We start from the raw sequence: 22,500 nt of genomic DNA on the forward strand, positions 1-22,500 counted from the left end.
GGCATAACTCATAACTGTTGCCGTGACACTCAGTCCTGTGTCTTCCTGTCATTCAAAGCCCCTGTGACCAATCAGAGCTGCAGGGGGAGTTAGGCTCCGCCCACTCTGACTGAGATGCATGAACGACCTTCATCTCTCACATGTTTCCTGATGCTCAATCTGAGAATTAGTGTGACTGATCCATATGATCAATTAGAAAGACAGCAGCACATGATGGTAAAGGATGTAGTTTAGTTGTTTGGTCTGGTTATGAATGTAGTTTACTCAAATCTTATCGAGTTATTATCATTGGGCAGTTTCTTTCACATACTTCATCATAAATTAGGTGTCATTCGAAAGCTGAAACACTCACATTTCATCCTGTCAAAACCATTTTAAAGTGAACACTGTTACCATTGAAGCACTGATCATTTTTGTGATATCAACTACAAAGTTGGTTAGACACACAGCTTTGATTTTATAGCAATTTTACACTCAAAATTATTTTGTAATATATATATTTTGAATAAAATTAAAAAATGTGAAGCTACAGTTAATTTGAACTTTTGTAACTGTTTTACATTTTTATTTTTAGAAGCTGCTCAAAAATGACAGAATTTTTTTATTTTCAGTGAAATTATTGTATTAAATTTTTGCTCGATAATGTTTAAAAAAAAAAAATATTTTAAATAAATTTTATGGTGCTAAATTTATGTAGAAGTTATAATCCATATATTGACTTTTTTAACATAGACCTGGAAATTAAATTTCCAACTTAAACTGTGGTAAATCTTGAATGACAGACTGAAGTTTGGTCTCTTTTCAAAGAAATGAAAAATTATTATTAAAAAAAAAAATCCCTTTTTTCCAGAACATGTTTCACTCTAAAACTGTGAGAAAATCAAAGCCATAAATCTGAACAAGTTGTGCTCCAAATTTAATGTTGATATCTCAAAAAAATTAGCTTTCAGTGAGATTTTGTTTGGGCGCAGTACCAAAATTTTCCACCAGGTAAATTTCTTACCGTGTGTTCACATAGCGAGTGCCAAAACCTTTACCAAGTTTCGTACCATTCTGATGACACAAATTTAAAAAATTTATATTTTCGATTGAAAATGACCAAAGAGCACCAGATGGTTAAACAAGCGCCACTGTTTGTTCTTTTCAATAGCTAAGTTTCCATCCACTTGTCAATCGAATTATCTGAAGTTCGGTAAAAAAACTCATGCGAATAAAGCTGGTGAAAGTGTGTTTCCATCCAACGGCTTTAAAGCGAATAAAAACCTGTGCGTAATGACGTCACATGCTGTTTTGCGATCAAATTGGTATATCGAATTGATTTGAGACATTTTAAGGTGTTTCCATTCATTTTCGCACTGAATCGCACAACATTCAAGCAAACATTTGCGAACAAAGTTTTGCTAGACAAAATGGATCGCGCCATCTACCAACAAATGATCAATATTGCACAAGTAATAGTGCTTATGTGCCAGCTGATAGCGACATATCAAGCTATAATAAGAAAACAACGAGTTGCGGGTTGCAACCATAAAATGACCATCAGTTTATCGCATAAGCCGTATATCGATCAAGATAAAATCCAATGAGACCGAACGCATTTCATTTGAGTCGATATTCATGAAATTCAATCGAATTTTACCGTTTCCATAAGGCATTTTTCATTCGATATCACTTAATTTGGATAAAAACGTGTGGATGGAAACATAGCTTATGACTGAAGTGTAATGTAGATGTCATTCAGACGGTCTCTTTCTCTGTTTTTGTCCAGATGTTGGACGTAATTCTCCTAGTCAACTGTCCAACTGTATATATGAGATGTGGTGTAGTTGTGTGAGGTCCTAGTAAAGGTTTAGTTCGCTCACAGGGCTGATATAATCTCAGCGTGTCGGGCTGTTAAAGTGTTCAGGAGATCAGATTGATCTGTTTAAACTCTTCTTCAGTGATGGCGAATGTACACGAGAAACAGTTTATTTCCCGACCAGACTCAGATCAGCAGTGTCCTGCATTGCGGCATGCTATATAATTATATTGTTATATTGCTGCATTTTCTTTTATAATAATTTGACTTGGAGTTTTTGAATGGTGATAAACGTCAGTCACAGAACTTCTCTTAAAACTCTTGAGGTCCATCAATCTGAGAACACTTCTGATATGTGTGTTTTTTTTAATACTTTTTCATCTCAAATTCTATTATCAGTATGGCATTTTAATTCAAAGTTAGAATTGAAAAACTGTGTTTGGTGTATGTTGAGCCAAACCTGAAGATCATTGTGATGTGAGATGTTAGAAAAAGCATCTTGAGCTTCTTTGGAAAAAGAACATCTGATCGATTGTACAAAGAGTCGCATGATAAATGACATTTTGATTAGTCTAGCGGTTCTCAGGGTGACTATCTTATTTAAAATCCCACTGTAGTCAATCATTTTATCCCTTAAAACTCATCTTTGATCACCAAAATTACATATTTAATATATGTAATACATATTTTTTCCTTGAAAAAAAATCTTCATGCCTTAAAATATCTTGAATGTAACTCGACACCCTTGCCTCATTTAGTATGCATGGTTCTATGAATATGCAAATGAGCCCCGCCTCCACTCACTCACTCAGCTCAGAGATCCACTGGTTGACGATCACACGTTGATCTGATTGGTTACAAGGTAGTTTGTGACGTCAGAAACACCAGCGATTTCAAAGCGTGTTTTTGAGACTGTCTTTGGTTCACTGCACTTTTAAGGAGGAAATACTCAGCAATGGAGTCAACTTATGAATTTACACGTGGTTTGTCTTAAAGCACATTAAAAACACCACATAGACACATAAACTACATTAAAAGCTGGATTTTCACCACAGGGGGACTTTAAGACGCTTGCTTGATATCATAATTTCATAAGTGGAGGCTGAACAAAGTGTGTCAGACAAGGAAAATATCTGAAATATGTAATGATGTCCTTTAGGACTGTAATCGTGTCATTTGAAATGCTCAAAATTCATCCTGTGAAAACCATTTTGAAATTGGACAATGCGTTACAAAAGAAACGGCTCAATTTTTGCTATATCAACTTCAAATTTGGAACACAACTTGGTTAGACATGTGGCTATTTAGCAGTCCGAATTAGTTTTTTAATTAGTAATTTTACAATAAATATATGAACTTAAAACTTAATTAAATAATAATTGGCATAATTGAAGGAAACCACAAAGAATCTTACATATAGAATCTACAAAACTTTCAGAATCCTAGAACTTTCCAGGTTTAAGTCCCAGATTGTCTGTGATTTTAGAGCCAACTGTACACATTTAACCTCAAATCTTAATCAAGTCAAATGTATTTGTATATAGTCAACATTTGAAGTGGATCAAAACCTTTAAAGTTATACATGAATTTTTAACAATACCCGTTCTTGTCTTAGGACAACTTTGATTAACTTTTTTGATCCACTTCAAATGTTGACTAATGTGTGTATATATATATATATATATATATATATATATATATATATGTATATATGTATATATATATATATATATATATATATATATATATATATATATATATGTATATATATATATGTATATATGTATATATATATATATATATATATATATATATATATCATACACAATACATATATTAATATATATTACATATATTATAATATCCTAATACCTTCATTCCTTTGAATTGGTTAGACGTGGCTATTTTATAAAATTATTTTGTAAAATATATATATTGTATAAATTTTAAACAGTGCATTTTCAGTAAACTTGTGAAAATGTGCAGTGATGTTATCTAGGAGCATAAATGAAGGACACAACTTTGTTTTGTTTTAAACTTTTCAAAATCCTAGAACTTCCAGGTTTAAGTCCCAGATTGTCTGTGATTTTAGATCCGAGTGCATGTACACATTTAATTATAACAGCATTATATTATAATATCCTAATACCTTCATTCGAGTCGCGTTTAGCGGATTAGAGCTGGGTGATAATATAGTTAGATTCTACGTTTTAACGTTCATGTAATTTGTGATCTGCACGTGTATTGTTGAGTTGTTGAGCATTTGGTGGCGGGACAGACACTCGGACCGTGATCAAAGTCTGAGACTGTTTCTCTTTTAAAAGCGAGAAGGATATGCTTTAGACTGAGATGTTTGCTGAGCTTTGATGTGTGTGAGACTGTTTGCACTCTTAACCCAGCGACGGCCACCACCCAGATCTGTCCATTCACGTGGACAATGACCCGCAATGAAGAGGAACCCGTGTTGACCGTTCCGATCCAGCGACACGAAGCTCACTCGAGGATAAAGAGAGCAGAAGTGAGGGAGCGAGGGCTTCTGGAGAGGGGGATTATCCCTCATTTAGGGCCTGAGAAGAGCCAGTCATGGTGGGAATGTGCTGGGATTATTCTGGAGTGAGTGGGAACAGGGCATGCTTTTTTAACGAGGGCAACGGATGAACTTTAGTATGAAACAGACGCTCATATTCATATCATTGCAGCATATTGTAATGATTTACCACTCGATTAGGATAAACGTTCTCTTTTAGAGACCAGAAAGTAGTGACGTTACTAAGATGAGCACATCTGTCAAGAAGAGGTGGACAAAGTACACAACTTCCTTACTTGAGTGAAAGTTCAGATACTCCTGGTCAAATATTACTCTATTACAAGTAAAAGTTGTAAAGAACGATTTTTACTTAAGTAAAAGTACTAGGGGTATAACGATACCCTCATGATACTGAACTCACAATACAATATTATTGCGATACTCCAAGACATATTATAAAAGGTTAACAAAAGATTTACTGTTTATTAAATTGCTAAATTTGATATGAAATTATGAGTATAAATGAATAGACTTGGACTTGGTGCTGAAACCCAAAGCACAGGACAATAGAGACACCAGAATAACAATATTCATGATTCTGAAGATGAAAATACTGAATTATTTTAGACAAATATGCTTGCTGTCACTGACTAGATATATTTATAATAATGTAGGCCACTTTTACTGGTAACATCAGACATTTGGCATTATCAGGACCAAGAAATATTCCCCCATTGCATTATTACACATTATATTCAACATTATATATAGTAGTTTAATATAATTCTGACACTAAAACTCTAAAACGTGATTTTTTTTCTCGCACAGTAATTTTTATTTTGGGTGAACTATCCACAATACATATTGTTGCATTTTTGTATTGCGATATATTGTGACACTATATATTGTTACACCCCTAAAAAGTACAGAAGTACTTGTTTTTAAAAGTAGTTAAGTATCAAAGGTAAACGTTTTATTGTTGTTGTTGCATTGTTGAATGCAATACTTACAGTACCTTATTATGCCTCTGAAGCAACCTAGTGAATACACTGACCAGTTTAAAGTATCTGTGGAAATAAGAGCTTTTAGAATGTTATAAAGCCTATAGAAATTAAACAACTGAATTGACAAAAAAAGACAGCCGTTTTTTATACATTTAAAGGTGACATAATATGTCCCATAAATTCCCCCCAGATCATTTATTATAGCTTGTCAAAGTTGCCCATTTTTGTGTGTGTGTCTTTAAATGCAAATGAGCTTTAGCTCCGCCTCTGTTCAGAAGAGGGCGGAGACTCCGGCAATAACAAAACAGGCCAGTCTCACTGATCCAGAATCACAGAATCACCAGTAGCGAGTGCAGCCTTACGGAGAGACTCAGGAAGAGCTTCTGAATGTTAGTGGAGACATTTCTGTAGTTGTTGTGGAGTTACACTGATCATCTCTCATCATGTTTAACTTCTCCACAAGTGTCCACAGTTCCTGAGGTCTTTATAAGACAGCGGTGACATGTTCTGGTCAATAGTGTTCAGTGCTCGTCTGTGCTCAACCACAGAACAGCTTCAGGCTTTACTCCCAACTTTTGCTATTGCGAAACCAAATGCTGTGCCGTGTGTGTAAACGTGCAGATTTGCTGCGCAATATATCGAAATTATCGAAATCTCGCAAATGTATATATCGCAATATGCATCTCGCAACAGCTTGCAATAACTGGAGTCATGAACAAAAGACAAAGAGAAAATCACTCACTGCTCTCGGCTGAATAACTTTTGTAGCTTTAATAAGAATCAGTCTATATTTAATTCATACAGTGAAAACTAAGCAGTGTTTTATTTTTACATTTGATTATTCAGTTTCTGTTGTTAAATAACCCTAATGTAGGATAACCTGAACCCTGTGGTTTACACTGATGTTATAATAACACTTCTTATATACAGTAAAACACTGATGTTCACTGTCAGAAGCTGTAGGATGTTTTCTAGTCACAAAAAGAATGTGAAACACATATGTAGGTTATACAATTTTAAATATATTTTAAAGATAATTTAAGCTTATTTTACACAGTTTAAGCATTTTCGTATCGCATATCGAATATCGCATTATTTAATGAATTATATCGCATTTTTCTTCAATATCGTGCAGATTAAGGGCCGGTAATATTATAATAAGATCCTCTTCATACGTCAGAAGGAGTGAGAAATCTGACCGGCTTATTTTTTGTCATGCTTGCAGAGAAAGGCTCATCAGAACACAGTTACTGGGTTTCACTTTTCATGTTTTCTAGGTTGGTAGAAGCACCGGGGATGCGATTATAGCACTTAAACACAGAGAAAGTGTCCCCTTTAACACTCCTACCACCCAAACAAAAGAAGTGCACGTCTATGTGTATCCATTCATGCACATTTGAATCAAGTGGTCTATAAAAATCCAACACAACCATATCTGAGTAACAGCAAAACTGCTTTAACAAACAGCGAAGCAGAAAGAGCCGTTTGCCATGGATGCGCCGAGGATCTGTCTTCTCATTTTTGCCACCAGTTGATTAGTGTTCAAATAAAACATGGGAAATCGCTGAACTTCACGACACGTGACCCTAGAAGAGTGAATACTGATAGGCTATAGCCTGCAAAAAAACAACAATCTCGTTTTAGAGATGAAGATAATCATGCCCTGATTGACGTTACTACTCTCAGAAATGTACGATACGTTTTAACGTCTTTCAAATGTAGTGAAGTTAAAGTAAAAAGTTTCCAAAAAAATAATACTCAAAAAGTGTATGTTTTTGACCACGTCTGCTGTCAGGAGTGTAACGGTGGACGTAATGCAGTAAATCCACATACTTTTCCCATCCGGTTGTGAGGCAGAATGCTGGTTTGTGGCAGAATCTAACAGATGAAGTTACACTAAACACAATTAATGAAACTAGAACTGGAACTGAATTGAAAAATAACTACACTGAATTGGTAATTATCACATAATATCATGTTTTTTTGCAGTTCAATCAGTACAAACTAAATGTGCTGTAAATTAACTTGTTAAAAATGGTAATTAATTTGAGTCTCGTCACATCATCTTTTGTTTTGTTTTTATTAAGTTGGCTTGAGAAAGCCAACTTACTGAAATCCTATTTAAACTTATTATTATTATTATTCTTTTTCTGACCCAAAATTTTCTGACTCTAACTCCTCCTAGAGTTTTCTTAAAAATTAATATTAAAAATCATAAAAATCCCATAGACTTTCATTGACCAAAAGTCCATGTCTGTTTAAACTGTTTAACTTAAACTGCTAGAAGCCATTGATACTCAGTTAAGCTTTAAGCTATCTATGTTCTGTCTAACTAATAAATAATCTATCTATCTATCTATCTTCAAACTGTTTTTATCTATCTATCTTCAAACTTTTTCTATTTATCTATCTCTTTCTAACTAATCTATCTTTCTTTCTAACTAATCTTTCTTTCTAACTAATCCATCTTTCTTTCTAACTAATCCATCTTTCTTTCTAACTATCTTTCTTTCTTTCTTTCTTAATCCATCTTTCTTTCTTTCTAACTAATCCATCTTTCTTTCTTTCTAACGAATCTAACTTTCTTTCTTTCTAACTAATCTACCTTTTTTCTTTCTTTTTAACTAATCTGTCTTTCTTTCTAACTAATCTAACTTTCTTTCTTTCTAACTAATCTATCTTTCTTTCTTATTAACGAATCTTTCTTTCTAACTAATCTATCTATCTTTCTTTCTAACTAATATATCTTTCTTTCTAACTAATCTATCTCTTTCTTTCTAACTAATCTTTCTTTTTTCTAACTAATCTTTCTTTCTTTTTAAGTAATCTATCTATCTTTCTTCCTACCTAATCTTTCTTTCCAACTAATCTTTCTTTCTTTCTAACTAATCTATCTTTTTTTCTTTCTTTTTAATTAATCTGTCTTTCTTTCTTTCTAACTAATCTATCTTTCTTTCTTTTAACAAATCTATCTATCTTTCTTCCAACCTAATCTTTCTTTCTTTCTTTCTTTCTTTCTTTCTAACTAATCTATCTTTCTTTCTTTGTTTCTTTCTTTCTACCTAACTTTCTTTCTTTCTTTCTTTCTTTCTTTCTTTCTTTCTTTCTTTCTAACTATTCTTTCTTTCTTTCTTTCTTTTTTTCTAACTATTCTTTCTTTTTTCTTTCTAACTAATCTTTTTTCTTTCTGTCTAACTAATCTATCTTTCTTTCTTTCTAACTATTCTTTCTTTCTTTCTTTCTAGGGTTGTTCCGATTCCGATACTAGTATCGGAAATGCCGCCGATACCAATAAAAATTCTGGCATCGGTATCGGCGAGTACATCTACCCATGTACCGATCCGATACCATTTTATTAAACAATACCTAGTTATGCACGCTAGCTTTGCTTAACGCTGCAAATCGGAGACCAATTCTTCTTCGCTGCTCTAAACAGTGGTTGCTTGTGGCAACACAGGAAGTTGTGCTGTTGCCACAAGCAACCACTGTTTAGAGCAGCGAAGAAGAAATGAAAACGCAAATTTTGAATGTAGGCGCGCGGCAAGCGCATAATGTAAGAGACGCTGGCGCCCAACATCAAATGGCAAACGTAATGAAAACGGAACAAAACTGCGCTACTCGTTATTTTGTGCTTCACGGACCATTAAACAGTTTGGACCAATGCAGCGCGAGCCGATCGTGATCAAGCTACACTGTTACTACACAGCGCTAAGAGATCCAGTACAGAAAACATTTGAATTCGCCACTGAAGTAATAACATCGCTGCGAGATCTAGTGAGAAGCATTCACATTCTCCGTTATTAACGGATCAAACTGCGCTGACGTGGAAACCAGGAACATTGTGCTTTCAAGTAACGTTACGTTGGTTTTATTTTGACATTATGAATAAAATTGCTGCCCTCAAATGTTAATCTGAAATAAAATAAACCTTTGTTTATAACTAACGTTACTACAATATTACATTTCATTTTTTTTATAAGGAGCTGTTTTTGTTTTATATGTCAAGTATAGCTCCATCATTGCTCAAAGTAAAAAATGATCATACTTTATGATGTTAGTTTTAATAAAAAATAAATAAATAAAAAATGTAAATCAAGGAAATTTCTCTGCCATTTCTTTCTTTTTGCTGTATTGAAAAAGTACCGAACCGTGACACCAGTGTATCGTATTGAACCGAACCGTGAATTTTGTGGACCGTTACACCCCTATTTTTTCATATATCATTTTTTAGATTCCTAGATTTATTTGTTGCACTTTTTTATACAGTTATATTGTAAAACTAAAATACCTTTTATAAAATAATTCTATCAATTCATACAGGGCTAGTATGAATTGCAGCTGTATAGATACACACCCAGGTATCGGATTAGTACTCGGTATCGGCCGATACCCTGAGTCCAGGTATCGGGAAGGAAAAAAGGGTATCGGAACATCTCTATTTCTTTCTAACTAATCTTTCTTTCTAACTAATCTTTCTTTCTTTCTTTCTAACTAATCCATCTTTCTTAATCTTTCTTTCTTTCTAACTAATCCATCTTTCTTTCTTTCTTTCTTTCTTTTTTTCAAACTAATCCATCTTTCTTTCTTAATCCATCTTTCTTTCTTTCTAACTAATCCATCTTTCTTTCTTTCTTTTTAACTAATCTATCTTTCTTTCTAATATATTTCTTTCTTTCTAACTAATCTATCTCTTTCTTTCTTTCTAACTAATCTATCTCTTTCTTTCTTTCTTTCTTTCTTTCTAACTACTCTCTTTCCAACTAATCTTTCTTTCTTTCTAACTAATCTATCTTTTTTCTTTCTTTTTAATTAATCTGTCTTTCTTTCTTTTTAACAAATCTATCTATCTTTCTTCCAACCTAATCTTTCTTTCTTTCTAACTAATCTATCTTTCTTTCTTTGTTTCTTTCTTTTTCTTTGTTTCTTTCTTTCTTTCTTTCTAACTATTCTTTCTTTCTTTCTTTCTTTCTTACTTTCTTTCTTTCTTACTTTCTTTCTTCCTAATCTTTCTTTCTTTCTAACTATTCTTTCTTTTTTCTTTCTAACTAATCTTTTTTTCTTTCTGTCTAACTAATCTTTCTTTCTTTCTTTCTAACTAATCCATCTTTCTTAATCCATCTTTCTTTCTTTCTAACTAATCCATCTTTCTTTCTTTCTTTTTTTTCTAACTAATCCATCTTTCTTTCTTAATCCATCTTTCTTTCTTTCTAACTAATCCATCTTTCTTTTTAACTAATCTATCTATCTTTCTTTCTAATATATCTTTCTTTCTTTCTAACTAATCTATCTCTTTCTTTCTTTCTAACTAATCTATCTCTTTCTTTCTTTCTAACTATTCTTTCTTTCCAACTAATCTTTCTTTCTTTCTAACTAATCTATCTTTTTTCTTTCTTTTTAACTAATCTGTCTTTCTTTCTTTCTAACTAATCTATCTTTCTTTCTTTTTAACAAATCTGTCTATCTTTCTTCCTACCTAATCTTTCTTTCTATCTTTCTTTCTTTCTTTCTACCATGGGCGAGGCTAGCCCCTTTTTAGGGGTGCAAAGAGAAAAAGAGTGTGATGCTGATGAGGTGTGAAAAATAAACAGCTGCCCGCACATGGTTTTAAAGCTATTGTTATCCAATTTTTTTGGCCTTCAAACCATCTTATAATGCACATATGTAGATCAGAGAAATCAAAATTTTCTCGGGGGAGCATGCCCCCGAACCCCCCTAAATACCTCACATTTGGGACCTCAGTGATTCTAAAACCCTGCCATATGCATGTTACTGGATGAATGAATGAAACTAGTTAATAATGAGCATTAGACCATAAACTATCTTTCTTTCTTTCTATCTTTTTAACTAATCCTTTCTTTCTATCTAATCCATCTTTCTTTCTAACTAATCTATATTTCTTTCCTTTTAACTAATCCATCTTTCTTTCTAACTAATCCATCTTTCTTTCTTTTTAACTAACTAATCCATCTTTCTTTCTTTCTTTCTTTCTTTCTTTCTTACTAATCCATCTTTCTTTCTTTCTAACCAACTAATCCACCGTTCTAGCTAATCTATCTTTCTTTCTTTCATCTTTCTTTCTAACTAATCTATCTTTCTTTCTTTTTAACTAATCCATCTTTCTTTCTTTCTAACTAATCCATCTTTCTTTATTTTTAACTAACTAACTAACTAATCCATCTTTCTTTCTTTCTTTCTTTCTTTCTTTCTTTCTTTCTAACTAATCCATCTTTCTTTCTTACTAATCCATCTTTCTTTCTTTCTAACCAACTAATCCACCGTTCATTCTTTCTTTCATTCTAGCTAATCTATCTTTCTTTCTTTCTTTCTAGCTAATCTATTTTTCTTTCTAACTAATCCATCTTTCTTTCTTTCTTTCTTTCTTTCTTTCAACCTAATCTTTCTTTCTTTTTCTTTCTAACTTTTCTTTCTTTCTAACTAATCTTTCTTTTTAACTTATCTTTCTTTTTTCTAACTAATCTATCTATCTTTCTTTCTCTTTCTTTTTTCTAACTAATCTTTCTTTCTTTCTAATACTTCTTTCTTTCTAACTAATCTTTCTTTTTCTTTCTAAGTAATCTTTTTTTTCTAACTATTCTTTCTTTCTAACTAATTTATCAAGCAAAATTTAAACTACTTTAAACTTCAAACTACTTAAAACTTCTAACTACTTTTAACTTCTTCAAACTCTCTGGTCCGGCTTTCTCAAGCCAACTTAAAGTTTGTCTCAACAAACTTTTTTTCTAGTTGTTTATATTCAGTTCTTTAAATTCTTTTCTAATTGTATTAATTATGTTTAGTATACATTTATTTATTTAATTCTGTCACCCTAATTAAGATTGTTGTGTGCCAGATAAACACTGATTGGAATTGCAGAAATGAATTGATAGTTAAATATTTAAAGATTAGGCCCAATATAGTGTAGTTATTTTTCAGTTCAGTTGTATAAATTAGGGTGTTTAGTGTGAAATCATGTGTTTAAGATTATTTCGTCACCCTAATTGAGATCCTCGATGTTTTGTCATATAAAAAAAACTAATTGGATTGCAATTTTTTATTATTATTATTATTATTATTATTATTATTATAGTTAAATATTTAAAATAATTCCCAATTCACTGTAGTTATTTTTCGATTTAATTCTATAAATTAGTGTTTTCTAGTTGTATTACTTGTCTGTAGTGTAAAATCATCTGTTTAAGTGTATATCTGTCTCTAATTTAGATCCTCGTTGTTTTGTGCCAGATAAATGGTAATTGAAATTGCAAAAATTAAGTATTTAGTATAAATATTATATAGTATAAAGCATAAATATTTTACTCGTATTATAATTAAATATTTAAAGATAATGCCGAGTTAGTTTAGTTGTGTGGCTGTGTTAATAACCAGTGTAACTAATTGTTCAAATGTGCGGATTGGCTAGTTTAACTAGTTTAAACCATGTAGTTTTGTAAAGTATCTTCACTTACACTTAAACACAGATGAACTTTGACCTTTACTCGTACCACCTGTCAGATACAGATATGCCCTGGACAGCTGTGTGTGTGTGTGTGTGTGTGTGTGTGAGCGGAAGGATCAGCCCAGCCTGAGGTGTGTTTAGTAAACACAGGTTCACAGAAGCAGGTGTGTGTCCGTATGTTCTCCCATCATGTCGTGTTTTGACCGTCTGAATCATGCAAACATCTTTCTTTTAATGAAAACTGTTTTAAACGTGGTGTTTTTTTGTGTTTTCTTGAATGTTTTACTACCACATAAATATATGAGCTATTTTACAACTGTCTCTTATATCCAGTTTGGTTTTCGGGTCAGAACAGTCGTAACTGTGATTGTTCAACTGTGTGTAAATTAATTAAGTTGTGTTTTATTTAATTGCATTTGTGAGTTTTTTGTTTTTTTTGTTTAGTTCATAAAAGAGTTTTATTCAGAATAATGAGCAGAAAAACAACACACTTCTCAGTGAAGAATCCCAGCCCTTTCTGTGCAGTCGAACTCTTCCGGGGACTCGACACACACTGTTGTGTTTGTGTTTGTGCTTTGCTCAGGGTCACTACTCTTTGGTCTCACACATATGGCCCGTTTTCCCCTTAAAACACACCACATCTCATGCATAAACATCGTGACCCTGAGAACATCGTCCGGCGCCTCTTTCTCCTGAGATCCTACGCTTCAGAATCTCTGAGTTTTAGTGCCTTCATGTCCAGATTTAAGCATCACGCTTGTGTGTGTGAAGTCATGTGTGTGTCACGGTCGTGTTTGCTTTGGGAGTGTGTGTTCCGTTAACTCAAGTGTTCTGGAACCCGAATGGTTTCGGGCCAGCAGTGTCTCCATGACAACAGTGGCCCTCCCTCACACACACACACACTTGACCCGACCCAATCTGTCCCGACTCGTCGTTCATACACACTACGCAGAGTTTGTGTCTGTATGGTTGTGAATGCTGCTTGTTCAATTTTCATGTTCATTGTAAAACACTTTCATTATTCAAATAAGGTGATGTAATAATATTCTAAATATTCAACAATTATTGTTTAAATATTGTTGCATGATCATTTTCTAAATATTCAATAGTCATTAATCAAATGTGACGCAATAATTTTCTAAATATTAAACATTCATTATTCAAACAATGAGGCTAAATATTCAAGTTATTATTCAAATAATAATTTTCTAAATATTGAAAAATCATTCAGATAATGTCATGCAATAATTTTCTATATATTGAACAATCATTCTCAAGTGAAGCAATAATTTTCAAATATTGAAGTCATTCAAAAAATCAAATATTGAAAACATCAATTATTCAAATAATGTGATGACATAAAGATCTAAATATTGAACAATCATCATTCAAATAATGTGATGCAATCATTTTCTAAATATTGAACAAATAACGTGATACAGAAATTTTCTAAATAATAAATAATCATTAATAATATAATAAATATTTCTGCAGTAATTTTCTAGATATTGAATATTAATACAAATAATGTGCAGATGTGCTGTTTTTATTCATATTAATGAATGTCTCTCTGTTTGTCTGTTTGTCATGTGAATGTTTCTTCATATAATAATAATAATAATAAACCCTAACATGAACACTGAACAGTTGTATTTTTTTATTGACTAATAACTAACTTAACTTAAATATTGTCAATGTTAGTTAAACTAACGGGACCTTAATGTAAAGTGTTACCAAAATGTATTTTTTTAAAACATAAATGTGTGTTGGAAATGATCTAATTTAAATATGTAAAAGGTTTGGTATTTTCTCTGTGCCTAATGGCTAAAAGCAGCTTGAGCGGATCTCTGAAGGTTGACATCACTGTATGTCAGAAACTCAAGTTATGAATATGAACATATTTAGATAAACAGTCAGAAAAGTATTATTCACTGCTTTAAAATCAATCAGATCACCTTAAACATGTGCAGTGTGGTCTCTGTGTTCACTGTATTCATATACTGAGATTACGCTGCTAATGATCGCGTGTGTGTGTGTGTGTGTGTGTGTGTGTGTCAGTGTTGTGAAGGTCCTGTTGGAGGCGGGTGCCGATCCGAACCTGGGCGATGACTTCAACAGCGTGTACGAGACGGCCCGAGAGAAGGGCGTTCACTCATTAGAGGGTGAGACGACGAACATTAATATGTGATGCTTCACCGTCATCATAATAATCTTCATTGTTATTCATAAACACACACATGTAAACAGCAGTAGTGTGTGTTATTACAGAGATCAATTCTAACGCACTCATTTTGTGTTGTTTGCATATCGGCACACGATTTATTTAGCAGCATGATATTTGTAAGTGTTTTTCATCACACACACACACACACACACGTGCAGCGTTCACGCTTGTCATATCTGGCTGCTGTATGTATATTACTCACATTTGTTTTGTTGGCAGTTTTTTGGTCTTGAAGGAGCATCTTTCCCTGAAGCACCATGATGAATGAGAGTGAGTGAGTGAGTGTGTGTGTGTGTAATATGAGAATATTCCATGCGACCGTGTGTGTGTGTGTGTGTGTGATGGATCGCTGGGCTCTGGTCGTCTGACGGTTTATTGGGTTTAGTTGTGATTATCTGGCTCTCAGACATTAGTTACTCGTGACGACCCGCCTGACAGCAGCCCAGAGAGAAAATATGTTTCTGTGCACGGACAGAAGAAAAACACTGTTGCTGCTTCATGATTTATCTGTGTGCGTCCGCACTGGGGAATAATTGCACGCTTTATGCAAGCGGTTTTACATGCGTTTGTTCTTAATTTAAACGGTTTGTCTTGTTTTTAAGAACGCCGTTGAACATCATCAGACACTCTCGGTCTGTCTGTGACTCTGTTTCAGTGTTTTGCTTTGCAGTGCGGATTAAATCAGATGAAAATAATAACACAAGAATAGCCCAGATGGAGTAAACGAGTAGCTTTAAAGATCCCATCAAATCAGTTTCCTGTTAAAACAGGAAGTTGGGCAGGACAAGTGGAACGCCCTTGAGTACAGGAGGATGTCATCAGTATTTTTGGAGCCAGTTTTCCCTAAGGAGTTATATATTTTCATTAGTGATGCACCGATATGAAAATTTTGGTCGTACCGATAACTCTTTATACTTGAAAGCCGATAACCGATATATTGCTCGATAAATCTAAATCCAAATTTTTATATCATTTTTGAGAGCCTGATTACAAAAACAAAAGTCTCACCATTAAAAGCCCAAACACACAATTTTAATGTTCTCGTTATGATGTTATGTAGCCGATATGACAGACTTGTGCTGCAATTTCACTGTATTTTCCTTTTTTGAAGTGATTTCAATCATATTTCAAGCAATCCAAACCCATCATGTTGAACAGTGCGCATCTGAAGCGTCTCAGCTGAAGGAAATAATACATTATTTATCGGCTTTAATATATCGGACAGATTTTCTTATCAGGCCGATAACGATAACATTAAAAATGGTCATTATCGGCCGATACCGATAAGTGTATTTGCATATTTGAGACTCACAATCTGATTTCATGAGCTCTTTAATTAATAAAAATGTTATTAAATAAAATGACTGTATGGCGTAAAATTGGAAATGAATAATCAGCAACATTTATTTTAAATTTAAATAAATTATTATATTAGTTAGTAATGGAAATTATGCAAACAACCAATTATTATTGATCATCTATTCAATTATGATCATAAAAATACAGACTTTTCTTGAATTCTGATTTCATGTGCTCTTTAAACTCGTTTAAAAAAGTGAATTCAAATAAAATGTCAGACTGTGTGGTGTTAAATTAACAATCAGCAACAAAATTTTAATAAATTATTATATTAATTAGTAACATGAATTGCACAATTAAATGTCTTTCTTTGTGTCTGAATCTGGTTTTATTACCGTCTGTGTTATTGTCGTTTTTTCTTCACATAAGTGATAAGATTTGATGAGCCGGTAAAACGTCTGAAATCAATTATTATTGTCATCGTTCATGAGTATATTTGCATTTTTAAGCTTAAAAATATAGACTTGCCCTGAAAGACACAATACTTACATTGTGATTTCATATGCTCTCACAGATAAATTGCTTATTTTTATAATAAAATAAAGTGAATTCAAATCCGATGTCATCATAGAAAAAGACGTAAATGTTGTACAATTGGAAATTAACAATCAGCAACAAAATTTTAATAAATGATTCTATTAATTAGTAACATGAATTGCGCGATTACACGTCTCTCGGTCTAGTTTTTCATGATTTGATGAGGTCTGAATCCGATATTAACTAGTTTAAAGGTGCTGGATGGAACTTTTTCACTCTACTAAAGCACAAAAATAACATAATATGTTTGAATATATTGAGAAAAAAATGCTAAGATACTCGTTTCTCTGAAAAACACTTCTACAGCCAGTTATTTTACTCTGAAATGTGTGTTTCCAGGCTGGAATGTGTGTTTCCGTGTTGGAGTGTGTGTTTGTGTTTTGGTCTGTGATACTGCATGTTGCCAATTTTCATTGACAGTTGCGCTCGTTCCTGTTGCGTGTGCTCAAACTGGCGACCCATGTGAGCGTCGAGTCTGAGGAGGCGGGGAAACCACGATCTCCCATATTTAGAATTTGGACTGCAGTACCTGTTTCCACCACTAGCTGTCAATCTTACAGACTGCACCTTTAATGATCTCTGATGTTTAGTAAAGCAGCACTGGAATTACCTGATGATCACGACTCTGTGTGTGTGTGTGTGTGTGTGTGTGTGTGTGTGTGTCAGTGCTGGTGAGCAGAGAGGACGAGTTCAGCAATCGTCTGAGCAGTCGCGCTTCTTTCCGTGGATGTACGGCTCTGCATTACGCCGCTCTGGCCGATGACCTGCGGACCGTACGGATTCTGCTGGACGCAGGTGAGAAAACACACACGTTTCAGAAGGAAATCTCACAGCCCTCCATTAAGCTTAACAACAAGCAAACTAGTCTGGGGTTGATGTAAAATAACGTCATGCAAGGTCGTAAATGCCACCAAAATTAATACAAATGCCCCAAAATTCAACATATGAATTGCCCTTGTATGAGTTCTTGTGTTTTCTGTTCATACGCAATATCACACGAGCAAAAGTGCTAGTTTCCCGAATGCCAGGACGATTGCAAAATGTGATATTCATTTAATACAACAGTTCAATAAAATATATAAACTGACAAATGTTTAGACACAGCATTGTCAATTTTGACTGTTTTTGCTCTATTTTGTCAACAAAAATAAACAAAGCAGAAAACACAGCGCTGTTTCGTTCTTGATATTCTCGTTCGTGAATGATTCACTGTATCAATGAATCGGGTGAGTGAATCACTCAATGACTCCTTCATTAAGTCAATGGACACTTGCTTCTTTCTTGAATGATTCACTGTATCTGATTGAATTGGGTGAGTGAATCACTCAATGACTCCTTCATAAAGTCAATGGACACTTGCTTCTTTCTTGAATGATTCATTGTATCTGATTGAATCGGGTGAGTGAATTACTCAATGACTCCTTCATTAAGTCAATGGACACTTGCTTCTTTCTTGAATGATTCACTGTATCTGATTGAATTGGGTGAGTGAATCACTCAATGACTCCTTCATAAAGTCAATGGACACTTGCTTCTTTCTTGAATGATTCACTGTATCTGAATGAATCGGGTGAGTGAATTACTCAATGACTCCTTCATTAATTAAGTCAATGGACACTTGCTTCTTTCTTGAATGATTCACTGTATCTGAATGAATCGGGTGAGTGAATCACTCAATGACTCCTTCATAAAGTCAATGGAGACTTGCTTCTTTCTTGAATGATTCACTGTATCTAAATGACTCGGGTCAGTGAATGATAAAATGACTCATTCATAAAGTCAATGGACACTTGCTTCTTTCCTGAATGAATCAGCTGGAGTGAATGAATCGGTTGAGTGAATGATTCTATGATTCACTTATTTTGACCGGCCGCCACCTACTGGCTGTTTTAGTTTCATATATAACAGTATCATTTAATTTTTCCCAACATTTCATATTTCTATATTCAAAATATCATTAATTGGAACATTAATCTCATAACATGGATTTTGTTGATACTGATTTCCTTTAATTGGTATAACAGCCCTATAGTGTATACTAGTGTAAGATAATCAACAATATATAACTTTACTTTTTATAAATAATTATAAGAGAGTGCACTTTTTCAAGTTTATTATCAAGTAAAAAAGAAAACCTTGATAGCGCTCTCTTTCACTGTGTGATGTAGATTAGTTGTTATTTTGCAGTTAAAATGAGCCCGAAATTCAGTAAATGGGGGCAAAAATGCTGTTTGATGAGCTTGTCTTATTTCTATATGATAGTTACACATTATCACATGAGTTTTGTCGTGCAATATCAGCACTATTGCAAACGTGAGATTGATTTATACAACAGTTCAATAAACAAGTTAATATGTGTTACAATATTAGACACAATATTCTAGTTCAATTCCAGTTGATTCTATGATCCATTCATAAAGGCAGTCGCTTGCTCCGTTCATGAATGAATCGGTCGTGTGAATGAATCGGTTGAGTGAATGATTCAACGACTCACTCATTAAGACAGTGACTTGCTGCCACCTACTGGCACTTTTAAAATCAAAGTTAAAGTATAATTTTTAAAATAATTATTCAGATTTCAGAATTCAAAATATTATTTTTAAACCGTAATCTCATAGCATTATTTCTGCAGTTGTGATCAGTGCAAATGCTTCTTTAGATGCCAGTTCTACAGTGCAAAAATTGATTTTGTTTTCATTCGATTGTTAACAGCCTATAATGTCTTATAATTCTAATCTAATTTATTGATTAAATGTAAGAATGTGACATAAAAGATCATTCATACATCTAATAAGCTTAGAAAAAATACCCTTTTACAGGTAAAAAACAAAAGAATTTAAGGGCCAAATAACAGATAAGTTACAAAATACAGCTAAATATCATCAAATTATTGTTGTTATCAACAAAATATTGAGGTATGAAATAGGGATGTGCTCAGACCTCTAGTACTAAGTATTAATAATGAGTAAAAGTGACTTTAATTTTCACCTGCTGGAGCAGAAAAACTCTGTCTAATATAGAGCAGCGTTTCTTCCTGTTCGCCTGAGGCCGTCAGGTTTAACCTTTGACCTCTGGAGTGTGTTATGTGACCCACACATGAGAGGTGACAGGAAGGTGTGTGTGATGTGATTTACATGAGTGTGTTATTATAGCCTCGGGGCACACACACACACACACACACACACACGCACATACACACTCGCGCTGTGTAACTCTTAAATACGCCGTGTCTCCGTCTGATGTCTGGTGTGCAGTTACACACTCACTTTAAGCTTCAACACGTTCTATAAATCACTGGATGTTTTCTGGAGCAGATGCATTTTTAGATTAAAGTGACAGAAATGACCCGAAACAAAGAACGAAATCGCTCGTTTTGATGCCGAGAAATTGGATTATGGCGTGGAGCGCATTACCCATAAGTCTCAGTGGAACGAGGCCACGCCCCCTCAGACAGAGCAGCGCCGCGAGTCGCGACGAGGTGTATCTATCACAGCGATGACATCATCAGTGTGAGACAGCGCCATGCTAATGCAATGAGAACGAGATTACAGGAGCGACTGTGTGTCTGTCCTCCTCGAACCCTGAAATATGAACATCACTACATCACACAGACAGCATTTAACATCAACATGAAAACAGAACTCACTATTAATAATAACATATATATATATATATGTATAGAAGTGCTCTACATTAAAGGTTTCTGAAAGAGTCTCTTCTGCTCACCAAGGCTGCTTTTATTTGGTCAAAAATACAGTAAAAACAGTGAAATATAAATGTCATGTAAATCAGCTGTTTTCTAACTAAATAAGTACATTTTAAGATATAGCATAATATCTTAAAATATGTTGTTATATTATTATATCTTGAATTTGTATGTCATAGTTATGACTTAGAATCTCATCTTTGTGACTTTTTATCTCATATTATTGACATTTTGTCCATTTTTGGCTTTTATTCTCATAATTATTACTAAGTTTAATCATTTAATTTATTTTTGTGTCAACGTTTTTTGTCATAATTGAAACTTTTTGTCATAATCATGACTTATATCATAGTTATGTTTTAGTATCTTATAGTTACAACTTTTTATTTCATAATATTGACTTTTTGTCCATTTTTGGCTTTTATTCTCATAATTATCACTTAGTATCTCATAATTACTTTTTGTCAACTTTTTTGTTATAATTTCAACTTTTTGTCATAATTATGACTTTTATATCAGTTATGATGTAGTATCTTATAGGTACAACTTTTTATGTAATAATTTTGACTTTTTGTCATAATCTTTGGCTTTTATTCTCATAATTATCAGTTAGTATTTCAATATTGATTTGTCATAATCGCAAGTTTTTGTCATAATCATGACTTTTTTATATCATAGTTATGACTTAGTATCTTATAGTTACAACTGTTTATCTCATAATATTGACTTTTTGGCTTATATTCTCATAATTATCAGTTAGTTTCTCATAATGTTTTGTCATAATCGCAAGTTTTTGTCATAATCATGACTTTTTTATATCAGTTATGACTTAGTATCTTATAGTTACAACTGTTTATCTCATAATATTGACTTTTTGTCAAAAGTTTTGGCTTTTATTCACATAATTATCACTTAGTGTCTTATAAATACTTTTTGTCAGTGTTGAAAACAGTGATACATTTTAAATCTCAGGATTCTTTGATGAATAGAATGTTCAAACGAACAGCATTTATTTTAATCTTCTGCAACATTCTAAATGTCTTTAATGCCACTTTAGATCAATTGAATGCATCCTTGCTGAGTAAAATAATCTATTCTTTGGATAATAATAATAAACATAACTATAAATTATGATTAGCACGTGCTGTGATTGTGTTATGCATCACAAAAATCACGCGTCTAGTTGCATCACAGTGCAAGTCTCCTCTTCTCTATGAGGATTGTTTGAACTTCTGAGGACATTTTTCTTCAGTTGTGCTCCTCTAAAGTTCCCACACACACACACACACACACACACACACCTACGGGCAGGTGAGCGCGTTATTTCCCTGATGAGCGGCTGGTCAGTGCGCATCTTCATCTATCACCCCAGTCGAGCTCAGGGCCGGGACGTGACTGATCACCCGCGCGTGAACTCTGACCCCTTGGGGTCAAACCGGCCCGCACTGCCACCAGCTGCAGAAAGAGCCCGAGGGAAGTGTGTGTGATATTACACCACTAAATGATGCTATTTATTATGTGGGTACGAGAGACTCTCTGCGAACGAGACGTGCCCGACTTGTATTTCTTTATTAGTTTTCCTCTTTCTGTTTGTCCGCTATCGATTGAGATTTGTTAGACGGACACGTTTAAGGTTTTATCAATAATCTGGGCGATTACCCACAATGCCCGGGGACTCGGCCGCTCCACAAAGACGCCCGTGTACAGATATCGATTGTGTGTTTGTGGATAAACTGTATTTTACGAGGGAAGAAGGAAATGTTTGTTCCGTTGAGCGAGTTTGTGTGTAATTTGATGTGCAGTGATGTTTTTATTTCTGTCTATTTCTTTGTGTTAGAGGCAGGCGTGTGTGCGTGTGTGTGTGTGTGTGTGGGTGTGTGTGTGATGCT

At 33.7% G+C, this 22,500-nt stretch overlaps 1 protein-coding gene across 1 annotated transcript in view; it reads left to right on the forward strand.

Moving 5' to 3' along the window:
• The window catches only part of clpb (ClpB family mitochondrial disaggregase), a 49,694-nt gene that overhangs the window by 3,886 nt on the left and 23,308 nt on the right, over positions 1 to 22,500 (forward strand). The window contains exons 4-5 of the mRNA XM_084127315.1: positions 14,844 to 14,947; positions 17,572 to 17,700. Coding sequence (XP_083983441.1) covers positions 14,844 to 14,947; positions 17,572 to 17,700 — 233 coding nt within the window. The remainder of the gene's footprint in view (positions 1 to 14,843; positions 14,948 to 17,571; positions 17,701 to 22,500) is intronic.

This window comes from Abramis brama (genome assembly GCF_963993115.1).
Source record: "Abramis brama genome assembly, chromosome: 10".
Lineage (NCBI taxonomy): Eukaryota > Metazoa > Chordata > Actinopteri > Cypriniformes > Leuciscidae > Abramis > Abramis brama.